Here is a 12297-nt window from a genome sequence, read left to right on the forward strand (position 1 = left end):
GCTATGGGTTTGTTTGTTAGACACAAGGTGTAATATCTTAGGTCACTGAGTGGTAAACGCACTGCACTGATTTTTATGCAGAAATCTTATCCAGCAGCATCAATGTGCAAGCCTTGATAGTTGATTTTTACTGAGGTGAACAGAAGTCAATTTTTTCACTTGCAGAGTCCAATTTGAGAGCTAGACAACATCATTCATGTGCTCCAATCTCTTCGCATTTGTCTTTAGAATTAACTGAGAAAATCATGTGAAATACTGAGACCAGAGCCCTAAAGCTCTGCAACACTTCCTTTTTGTGCTTATCTTGGGCTGTGGTGTCACATTACCCATTCTGCCTCACATTACATGGATGTGTATGAACGGACAAGAGCACTGATCCGGAGCTGTGGTCCATTCTGTCCTGAGTACACAGCTCATGTCCTGTCCTCAGCATTTCTCTAGTTCTTCACTCAAACCCGAGACTGTTTGTTATAAGAATTCAAACCATCAAGTTCATCTCTGTGAAGTGAGGTTCTTCATTTTTGCAAAGGTCACAGATTTCCTGGGTGTGTAGTAAAATGCCTGTGGGGAAACTGCCATTCACTAATTTACCTCAGCCATGGGAATCTGATAAGCAGACGGGGAGATTGTTATGTTTTGAAGGAGGAAGAGCTGAGGAAGCAGCTGTTACTGCTTACTGTTGGATCACTGCAGGCAGGCAGTTCAGATTGGGTGGTTGCACGTGTGCTGGTGATAATACTGTTTTAAGACCTAAAACATTAATTTTTTTTTAATTTTTATTAGCCCAAGCACGAACCCCTCACCATCTTTTGCGACCTTATGGGTGTGGAGTATGAAGAGATGGCCCACTGGCTCTGCCACAGGAAGCTTGCAACTGCCACTGAAACCTACATCAAGCCAATTTCTAAGCTTCATGCCATCAATGCCAGAGATGCTCTTGCCAAACATATCTATGCCAATCTCTTCAACTGGATTGTAGATCATGTGAACAAAGCCCTTCACGCCACTGTGAAGCAGCATTCTTTTATTGGGGTGTTGGACATTTATGGGTGAGTCTTTTTGTCAGAGATATGACACTTCTTATGTAGTTGTCTTACTGCAAAGCATCTCTGTCTTTATCACAAAGCACTGTGGAGATTACACAAAAAAAACCCAGCCCTTTAGCTGCTGCTTAGTCCAGCTGAAGTAGGTGTTTAGTTTTGACATGCTGCCTAAGATGCTTGTCTTGACTTTCAGGTTTGATGTTTCTAGTGGGATTTCAAGTTTTTGCTGTTGGTAGTTCCTTTATGTGCTACATTGAGGAAAGTTACAAGGGAATAGTCATCTCATGGTTCCTCCATGGTGATGCTGCTTAGGAGGACAAAAATACCTGAAACGCTGTCCAGGAACATCAGTCCTTTCCCTGAGTTCTTCATCCCTGCCTAAAGAGGGAGCATCACTGAATTGCCTGTGTGCTGCAGTTTGCCATTTCCCTCTGGACTGTGTTGCTCACTGTGGTCGTTTATGCCTGGAATAATGCAATGAATTTGTCTGGGAGGGGGATTTAAAATTACAAGGTCATTTAATCTGTTTTTTTTTTTCACTGCACCGGTAATTTTGAGTATCTGCACATTTTAGATTTGAGACATTTGAAATCAACAGCTTTGAACAGTTCTGTATCAACTATGCCAATGAAAAACTGCAGCAGCAGTTCAATATGGTAAGTAGGAAATGACTGGCGTTTCCTCTTCCCTTTCCCCTCACCCAAGTCCATTCTGCTAATTGGGTCCCCAGTGGTTGTGATGAATTCCTTCAGTCTATTAACCAACTGTCCTGGCCGTGGGCTTTGGGGGATGGGGAAAGATCGACTGTCTCCTAGAAATAGTCCCAGAGCAGCAGTTAGTCATAAAATCTATTTGAAATTCCAATCACAGTAACAATTATCAGAGGGAAGGAGTGCTTGGCAATTAAGACCCTGAGATTGCCTGTCAGGGAGAGCACGGTGTGGATGAAGTTGGAGTTAGCTGTGACTCCAGAACCTCTAAGGAGAGCCTGTGTACGGGCAGCAGAGAGCAGGGCTTTGCTGCTGGAAATCTGCCTCCTACGCTGCCTCTCCCAGTGTTATTTTTGAGGGGTTTTGGTGCATCCTGAAGCTGTTGACTGACGTATGGCAAGAAGTGCCTCTTCCCCCTCCTCCAGAGAGATCACGATTCTCCCTCTCCTCAGCCTCAGTGACGTTTGTAATTATATATCCTACCTGCATAACGATGAGGCAAGTTATTTATGCCAGGTCTGTTGCTAGGCTGTGCTGCAGCACAGGAAGAGCTTTGAGCTCTCCTTATGAGCATATCTGCATGGGGGGCAGTGCTGACAGGGCTGGATCTCCCTGTGCCATTGTCCATCCCAAGGGCCAGGGTGCATGTTCAGCAGCTGGCTGGGTGCTGGAGCAGAGGTTGGGCTCCACAGCCCCTGGCAGTGCCACTGCTGGCTTCAGCTCCACAAGCAGGATGTGATAACTGCTAAGCACAGGGTATCTCTGCATGTTCTCAGCTCTACAGTAAAAATACAGTCCCTGTAAGAATTCCAAAATTCCAAGGCTTCTCTTCTTCCTAAAGATCACTGTCCCTGTGTTCCCTTCCCTCTCCCACTGTTGCTGTAAGCGCTCGTCTCGCAAAGGATGGGGCAAAGGGGATTTTTTGTGGTGCCCCACCAAACTCCCAAACCCAGCACCAGTGACCACCACCCCATAGGGCTGTTGTGCAGGTGCACAGAATGGATAAAAAAAAAAAAAAATAAAAAAAGAAGCCCCCTGTCTGCAGCAGCATGCAGCAAGCCTCTGTGTGCTGCCTGGGGTGTCCTGAGCCCAGCTGAGGGCAGGCCTGTGGGGCACTGCCTGGCTGCCATCTTCACAGCTTTCCCAGCCTCCATGGAATCATGGAATTACAGGTTGGAAGGGACCTCAAGGATCACATGGTCCAATCTTTCTATGTAGAAGCATGGTTTAGGGGCAGTGGCCCAGCACTTTGTTAATCTGAGTCTTAAAGATGTCCAGTGTTGGGGAATCTAGCACTTCCCTGGAGAGATTATTCCAATGTCCAGCTGTTTTCATAGTGAACAATTTACTTATGATGTCCAATTGGGATCTCCCCAAGAGTAACTTGCACCAATTACCCCTCATCTTTTCTAGGGGATTCCTTGTAAAAAGGGAGTCTCCATCTTCTTGGTAGCCAAGAAGTTGGAACAGTTCCAAGTGCTGGAACAGGGCAGTAAGGTCTCCCCTAAGCCACCTTTTCTTCAGGCTGAAAAACCCCACTTCTCTCAGCCTTTCCTTGCACTGCAGGCTTCCTAATCCCTTAACCATCTTTGTGGGCCTTCTTTTGGCCCTCTCAAGCCCGACCACAACGTTTTTGTAGAGCAGGAACCAGACCTGAAGAGTGTTCAGGTGTGGCCTGGCAAGCGCTGAGTCGAGTGGGAAACCAGGCGTAATTTTCACGACCTGGTTGCTAATTCCTTTACAATAAGAGAACTGGTTTGGTGTTTTCGTTCAGGCCTTAGGTCTGACACGACTCACCAATAAACCACTGCCATTGCCTTTCCTTCCAGGAATTACCTCAGCGTGTGAGGCAGCCGCCAAGCGTCAGGCTGGGAACGGCTCCTGGGGGTGCCATGAAGGAGGCTGCTCTGGAAAGGGTGGCCTGAAGCTGATGAAATAAAAGGGATAAAGTGCTTTGTTGGGGTGGTTTGCTGCTCTCTGGCAGTGGGTGGCAAAGAGCTGTGAGGCCTCTGTGGGTCTGTGCACTGAGGCAGCCAAGTCCATCCCCCCCAGTACGGGTGTCTGTGGTGGACCCCATCCCCGCTCTTGGCTGCTGGGTAGGGTTTGGTTCTGCCTGCCTTAGCAGTAAGTCTGCATTAAAATTTAAATGGGAGATAAAATATAATTTAAAATGACTTGAGTCAGCAGTCTTTTAAAAGGAATGCTTGTGCTATTAAGGCTACGGTTTGCCTGTTTAATATTTTATTATCTTTTTTTAATTTTTTTCCACTTTTCCTGAAGTTTGGATTCATACCTTATGCACATTTCATTAAAGCTGTGCAGGTTTATTATGATAATGTTTTTGAATAAATATACAACTACATTGTTAATGATCTTTGTACCAGATAAATCTGCCACAAAATTTTACTTAAAAGATTTCTTCTGCTAGTATTAGAGTAATTCTTGTGGGTTTTTGCTGAACAGAGTATATTGTAATGCAATCTGTCATCTTAGAAAAAAAACAGCAGCCATTTTAGAGAAAAGGTAGCTCTTATACAGGGAAATGCAAAATTATTTATAGTGAAATTTTACTTGAAATAGAGCTGTTTTCATAATTCCAAAATCATAAATGCATGTCACATCCCACTGTATAAGGTGCTGTTCCTTGAGGCTTTTGAGGCCTTTCCTGGGTCTTGTGTTGTTTTTTCTGTAAGAGAAAAGAGCCAATTGTAATTGTGGAACAATGTGGTAAGAAGATAGAGAAAAAAACCCCACCTTATTTGCAGAGAATATGGATGAGGGCTTTAATTTCTCTGCTGTTTTAAGCCAGCAAAAAAAGGTTAATTTATTTTTCATATACTTACTTGTTAAGGAGTTTATTCAGTTTAACTGTTGTGTCACCTAATAGCCTGGATGAGTGTGCTAAGATAAATTCCAGGAACAGTTTGGTGTATTTATTCTGCATTTTATTTCACAGAAAACTGTTTCCTTTTTGCCCTTTAGCATGTCTTTAAGCTGGAACAAGAAGAATACATGAAGGAACAAATACCATGGACCTTGATTGATTTCTATGACAATCAGCCATGCATTAATCTCATAGAGGCCAAAATGGGAGTTCTGGATCTGTTGGATGAGGAGTGCAAGGTGGGTGTTCAAGAGCTTCCATAGAGAACAAGATCATCAGCTGTCCTGCTTCTGGGGCCTCACAAGGAAAAGTCACATCCATAAAGCCATCATTTTGACACTATGCTGTTGAAAGGATTTGGAGAATGTGCAAACAGAATTGGCAGTTACAGAAGGAGAGAAAAATGGGTTTAGTCACGCTTTTTTCCCTCTCCACCATGTGTCTGTATCTGTTTCTGGTTCTCTGATCAACCTTTGTTTTGACTCTGGTAACTTTCTCTTTCCCAAGCGTAGCAAGTGCATTCTTTGGTCTTGTTACATTTCTCCAAACTGCCTCTTGCTTGGTGTCTCTGTCTTTTATCTTAGTTTAATTTATGCCAAGCCACGTACAGGGGATGCCACGTGGTGTCTGCTTTAGTGGAAACCCAGTTTGGGGTTCTTGTGTGTTACAAAGCATCACAAGCAATCTCTAATGGCAGTGGGTGAGCTCTGACCCTCTGAGGTTCTGCTCAGCCAGATAAGGCACCTACTGGAGGTACCTCCCCTCAGGGGGGTGACACTGGAAGTGTCATTAGCATCAGATGTGTCAGGCAGCAGCTGCTGGGCTGCTCCCAGTCCAGAGCATTAGAAAGGAAAGTGCCTTGTTGGTTATTGGCTTCCTTGCTTATGGCAGTGCTGGAAATCCAAGGAGTTGGAGTTTGAAAGCAAACTACAGAGTCTTGTCCTCCAGCTTCTTGGTTTCTTTTGCTACTGAAAAGTTTTCAAGACATTTTAAGTGCCTGTGTGTTCTCTTCTCTAGATGCCAAAAGGCTCAGATGACACTTGGGCCCAAAAACTGTACAATACTCATTTGAATAAATGTGCCCTCTTTGAAAAACCACGTTTGTCAAATAAGGCTTTTATCATCAAGCACTTTGCTGACAAGGTAAGGACTTTTCTGCCAGTACCTCTTCCCATGGCAGGTGTTGCTGAGTGTGTGCACAGGAGGGGATCTGAGGGTGCAGACAGTGATGGGCTCTGCCCAGCTTCTTGCTAAATGTGTGCCTGCCTGCACACCCCATCAGGAGAAGAAAGGTGACCCTGGCAGCTGTGCAGAGTGAGGAGCAGGAATCCTTTTCCAAATCGTGACTGCCTAGTGTGTTTGCAGTTCACAGCATAATTGTGTCACTTCCAGTTATGCTACAGAAATACACAAAGTAGAAAACCATTTGCCTCACTCGAGTTCAAGCTAAAAAATACCTGGAGTGCAGGTGTTGTTCAGCTCCCACAGTCCATCACCCAACTGAGCAATTTGGGTTAAAATAAAATTTAAAAAATCCTGTGTTAAGATAATTGTCCTGTTAAACAAAGAAGCTGACTGAGAATACTGTCAGCTTTGTAAAAATATTTGGAGAAGCTCTGGGATTCTTACCAGTGGTATTGTCTGTATGTGCTGACTTGGGGTGTTGGAAGCTTTTTTTCACCTTCACTTGATTTCTCCCAGGTTCTTGAGTTCATGAATAGAAGGGGGCTCCTCTTCTCGCTGCATCTCGTGTTGCCTTAAAGCAGCAAGAACCTTTCTGTACCTTTCAGATTGATAAGTTCTGTTTTATTTAGTGGATGGGAGAACAAGCAGGATTTAATTAATATTTCATAAGCCGTTCATTAGGCTAAACTTTGATCATTGAAAACAAGTCTTTCCTGTGCCTGGTCTGATCAGTGAGAGCCAAGGAAAGCTAAAAGTAGCTCCAAGCAGGTTTTGCCCTGGCTCTGAACTCTGATGCACTGTCTGTGCTAAGCATTTTATGCTTTCCTGCCTGCTTACCTGAATGCATACAGACATCTTGAAGGAAAAAATAAAGCTGTAGCTGGCAGGTTAATAATCTCTGTGCCTTGACAGTGTCTTCTCTGGGAGAAATCAGATTCTGCTGCCCTCTCGTGGCATTGTCTCCACGAGTAAAAACCCAGATGGTACCTGAGGTATTGTTCAGTGGGCTCTCATCTCTGGGGAGAACATTGGTTTTCTTCCCTCCTAGGAGTTTTTTGAAATGTTTTGCAGCTTGGTGTATAGTATCCTTGTGCAAGCACCAATAAATGGAAAGAGGAGCTGCTTATCACTGTCCATCTCTCTGCTCTGGAAGAATAAAATGGTTATAAGGGTTTGCTCTTGGCTTTTATAGTCTGTACTTCTGCTGGTTTTATCAAGATTAAATAGCTAGTGAGGCAGTTCATGGGAGTTAGTGTGCTTACATTAACTAATATTGAGTTCTGAGGTATTTTGACAATTGCTTTTAGGTTTTGTTCAATCTTGAATCAGGGCAGTGAAATAAATACTAGTTTTTTGTCTGACACTGGCTGTTCTCTGGTCCAGGAGGATCTGTGGCCCTTTGATGTTGTTAAGTATTGTCACAACATCAGTCTTTTTGTTGCTTCTGGTAAAAATAGTATTTCTGAGTACAAATGAGTCATTTTCATAATAAGTTGCAGGCAGATCTACTTATTGCCTCTCAGCTACTGGGATGAGATGCTTTGTTCTCAGTTTCATAACTTCAGTGAGGGAGATACCCAACACACAGAATTTGGATTCTTCATCTTTACAGTAACCCTTCAATCATAGTGTCTTACCACAAGCATCTCTCAGCAGTGAAATACATTGGGTCAAATGCACTAACACTGTATGTTTTAATGTTTTACATTTTACTGGAAAGCACTCTTTTTGAGGAAAACCTATATTTAACAAAGATACACTTGGGAGTGGATATTTTCCAAATCCACAAGAATTGTATGTTTTCAATGTGAATATTACAGCTGGTGAATTCTATGCAAAATATTCTTAAATACTTACTTTTTTGTAAAATGGTGGTTTTTCAGGTGGAATATCAATGTGAAGGCTTTTTGGAAAAGAATAAAGACACGGTTTATGAAGAACAAATTAAGGTCCTAAAATCAAGTAAGGTCAGTATAAGGACTTTTTTTTCTCTTTTCTGCAGTTATGAGTCCTTGAATTAAGGGTCATAAAAAATTTCTTATAAACCTAGGAAACACTTTTCCCTTAGTATCAGGTAGACTGAAATTGAACATGGTTTGTGTTTTACTTGGCTATCTGTATGAATTTAGAAAGTCCTATAGCCTGATTTTGCTTCATGTGAGATCAGTCTATATTTAGCTACTGTTTATTTTGGGGTTTGGGTTTTTTTTAGTTTTCAACCAACTTTGCTATATTTTCTTTAAAGGCATCAAAGACTCCTAGGATGCTATAGTAGTATAAGAAGGCTTAATAATTAAGCCCTTGATTTTCTAAGCTGAAAGCAAAAGTTCCTTGTTTATAGCCTGACAATTTGAGCAGAAAATTTCTGGAGAAGAGACAAGTTCTGTTCCAGAAGCAAAATGAGAGTGGAATGAAACATATAGACCCTGAGGACACAAACTGCAATATATAGAGTCTGGCCTTCTTGATATCTATGAAAAAAAAAACCAACAAACATCTGAATTGAAAAATACTGAATGAAGGAGTGTTTTAGACAAGCCTTCAGTGGCATCCTCTGCTCTTTTTTAATGGCAAAAACACTAGTTTTGCTCTTCTGAAAGGTAAAGGCAATTAACTTGACATTGTGCTGTGGTGGCTATTGGGAATTTGCTACTCCAGTGGCCCAGCTGGGTATCAAGGGCAGGCTAGTTAAAATTACACTGTTCTATCAGGAAAAGCAATGTTTTTCTCTTTTGAGATACACGAAGTTAAACGATAAAACATGAAAAGCTGCAGCAGGCTGAGAGAAATGTCAGGGTGGTTTGAGTGAAGTGAACTGGTGTGTGCATGGGAGGTTGTGGCACCCTCAGGGGCTGGCAGGGACCTGTGCAGCTCCAGCTCTGCCATGGCAGGGCACGATGCAGGGATGCTCTGGGGGATGCAGCCCAGTCAGCAAGGGGTGATGGGGACATAGCTTCCATAGCTTTGTGTGACAACAGCTCAGGCAAGCTCAGCAGGTTGAGTTAATTCAGCCTTAACACTAAGAAACAAGATGATTTTCCCCAATGGTAAATTTTGTCAGAGCCAATGTCTAAAAAAAAAACCAAAAAAACTGTGAAGAAAATAGATTTTTAAAAAGAAGAATGTTTCGTTTTTATTTCCCATCAGGCCCTCTTTGTTAGTAATTAGAGTGGGATTGCATTTCTAATCTTTTTTTTTGTTGTTGTTGCTGTTTTCTGGGTTTGCTGTGCACATTCAACAGAAGGTAATTCTAAATTAAACACATCATCTGTCACCCTACCCGTGCCCACTCTCACACGCAGCTCAAATGCTTCTTTTCTCTCCAAAGTGCATGACACACACTGCTCTTGGCAGGCACAGTAGTGTTCAGCTACTTATTTTGTCTTCCTTTATAAACCACCCACAGGACCCCTTTGAACATGTTAAGTTTCCATGCATGTATCATGAAAATAATGCAACAGTCCTCTGCTTTTATGCTTGCTACTGGCATGTTGTTAAGATCTTCTGTTGGGGCTCTGCAGTAAAAGTAATGATCTGTAAGGTTGTTAGCAGCATGTCTGTTAAGTTGTCTGAAAGAAAAAAAAATTACAGGGAAAAAATGCTTGCTTGCTCATTTTCTACCATGTGAATTATCCACCCTTTGATCAGTGTTTTCCCTCTCTTTGAAATACTCCCAGTGTTCTGTGAAACAGTGAAAATTGCTATGCTAAAAATCAAAATGAAATGAAAACAGGAATTCCCCATCCTGTGGATCATCTCAGCAATGCTCTCCAGTTGTTGACCTCTGCTGCAGAAGGCCAGGCACTGCTCCTTCCTTCTGCCTGCAGCAGCTGGGTGTCTGTGAAAAGGATTTTTCCAGGGTTGGAGAAGGAGAAAGGCACCTTAGGTACTGATAGCTTAGAATCACTCATTCATCCACAATCCAGACGCTGGGGACACACTTCCCACCCCCACCCCTGGAGTGTGAGAGCTTCAGAAGTTTCATACAAAGCACATTGTGTTCAAGTTTTGCCCCTGTATTCAGCCCTGGTGAGGCCACAGCTTGAGTCCTGTGTCCAGTTCTGGGCCCCTCAGCTCAGGAAGGAGATTGAGGTGCTGGAGCAGGTCCAGAGAAGAGCAAGGAGGCTGGGAAGGGATCCAGCACAAGTCCTGTGAGGAAGGGCTGAGGGAGCTGGGGGTGTTGAGGCTGGAGAAGAGGAGGCTCAGGGGAGACCTCATCACTCTCTACAACTCCCTGAAAGGAGGTTGGAGCCAGGTGGGAGTTGGTCTCTTTTCCCAGACGACTTTCAACAAGACAAGAGGACACAGTCTTAAGTTGTGCCAGGGGAGATTTAGGCTGGATATCAGAAAGAATTTTTTTACGGAGAGGGTGATCAGGCAATGGAATGGACTGCCCAGTGAGGTGGTGGATTCTCCATCCCTGGAGACATTTAAAAAGAGCCTGGATGTGGCACTCAGTGCCATGGGCTGGCAACCGCACCGGTGGGTCAAGGGTTGGACTTGATGATCTCTGAGGTCCCTTCCAACCCAGCTAATTCTATGATTCTATGATTCTAAGTCAGTGTGAGTATGGGATGAAAAGGCTTGGCTGGGTGGCTCAGGTGCCTGAGCACACCCACTCACTCCATCTGACCTCAGGGAGCTGAACAGGGTGGGGATGGCCCAGTCACTCATCCTGAACTCTTGGTTGGACCAGTGGAAGGAGAGAGGCTAAGTCAACCTCTGGAAATGTCATCCTTCCACCAGCTCCAGAGATTATCTGAGGTGATGCTGCTCCTAAAGCAACAGTCTCGGGTGACATAAGGCTAAACCTTTTAAGTACAGGAATTTAGGATACCTCTGTAGCATTCCTAGTCATTATATTATGCTGGAGTGTTGTGCTGGATGCCACTGAGGAACATTTGGTGCATCCTGCTAGCCCATCTGGCACAACCACAGAGCACAAGTACCATTTTGTTGCACAGCATGTTTTGTTGGATATCATGCATACTCGCTGAGTTTTATAAGACAAAACAATTTTTTTTTTTTTATTTTTTAGGTTGTACTTAGCCCAAGCACTTTCTAGTACTGAAAAATGAATGCTCCTAACTCTTGGGAGAAAATACAGAGATGCTAGATAAAAGATTATTCATTGACAGGTAGAGAAGTCCAGATTTTCTTACTCTTCTAATGCTTCTGAAGTGCTATAGTTTTCAGTAGAGAGACCGGGTGGTGTTATTTTCAGTTGTAAAGTTACTTCAAAGCAGTTATTGCATATGGGTGTATTCTGTAGCCATTAGAGAAAGGGAACTGGAACCCCTGAGTGGTATTTGGAAAGATGTGTCAGGTTTTTCCTCCACTCCCACTGGCCTGAGACTAGATCTTCTGTTAGATAAATTTGGCTAATGTGTTTTGGGCTTTTTTTTTTTTTTTTTTTTTTTTTTTTGTGAGTCCGTGGTTCTTCTTTTAAGTTTATTTTTTCAATTTAGAGTGATAGAGCAGCAATATTCTTTGTTGTCTGCTGGGTTATTCAGTGTCCTAGTTATTTCTCAACCACAAAGGAGTCTGATGCACCACTGGACTCTGTTGTTTCCTTCCTAGATCAAAGCAGCCATATATAATTGCACTTGGTACTTATGAAGCTTCTGTCAGTATGGTTTAAAATGGAAGCTATTGCTGGCTCTATGAAAAAAACTCAAATCAGAATTTTATCTTCAGAAAGGAGACTCACTGATCAAACCTGAAAGGATTTTAGTATTAAATCATGGCCCACTCACTCACTGTACTACCAGCTTGAATGCTTTTTTTTTTTGCATTTTTGCCCACGTGGATTTCAACAAAAGCCCAGTGTTTATGAAAACTGAGCCTGGATTCTAACAACCTTAAGGACAAATGGATGCAATTGCTAGCTGGATTCTTACCCTCCATATTTTTTTCTCTTGTTACACCAGTTTAAGCTGCTACCAGAGTTATTCCAGGATGAGGAGAAGGTCCTCAGTCCCACGTCAGCAACCCCTTCAGGGCGTGTGCCTTTGTCTCGAACTGCTGTCAAACCAGCCAAGGCCAGGCCAGGGCAAACCAGCAAGGAGCATAAGAAAACTGTGGGACATCAGGTGAGTCTGAAAATTCAGCTCTAATAAATAATCTCTACCTCCCTCTGTCTCTGGTCTGAGTGTGCTGGTGCTTCTTGGGATCACTTGTGATTTTGAGACAGGTGCAGTTGAATCTGTCTTACAGTTTGGAGCAAATATACCCTAATTACTGATATATTTGGAGCCAGAATTTCAGGGGGCTCAGTTCGTACTGTGGTGCCAAAACAAAAAAAAAAAAATATATTTTATCTCTATATATATAAAATATATATATTTTTAAAAAATATATATAACGTGTTGGATGCTGAGAAGCTCTGCAAATCTTGTACTGGATCTTTTTGTTCATGTGCCATATTGTCTGACTCAAATCAAAAGTGGGAGTTCAGTCCCCAGAAAACTTGGTT

At 42.9% G+C, this 12297-nt stretch overlaps 1 protein-coding gene across 1 annotated transcript in view; it reads left to right on the forward strand.

The window, feature by feature from the left end:
• MYO5A (myosin VA) overlaps nt 1-12297 on the forward strand; it is a 108046-nt gene that overhangs the window by 54406 nt on the left and 41343 nt on the right. Inside the window, exons 10-15 of the mRNA XM_071755165.1 lie at nt 784-1049; nt 1618-1699; nt 4736-4876; nt 5655-5780; nt 7706-7789; nt 11753-11914. Coding sequence (XP_071611266.1) covers nt 784-1049; nt 1618-1699; nt 4736-4876; nt 5655-5780; nt 7706-7789; nt 11753-11914 — 861 coding nt within the window. The remainder of the gene's footprint in view (nt 1-783; nt 1050-1617; nt 1700-4735; nt 4877-5654; nt 5781-7705; nt 7790-11752; nt 11915-12297) is intronic.

Source organism: Heliangelus exortis, chromosome 11, assembly GCF_036169615.1.
Source record: "Heliangelus exortis chromosome 11, bHelExo1.hap1, whole genome shotgun sequence".
NCBI lineage: Eukaryota > Metazoa > Chordata > Aves > Apodiformes > Trochilidae > Heliangelus > Heliangelus exortis.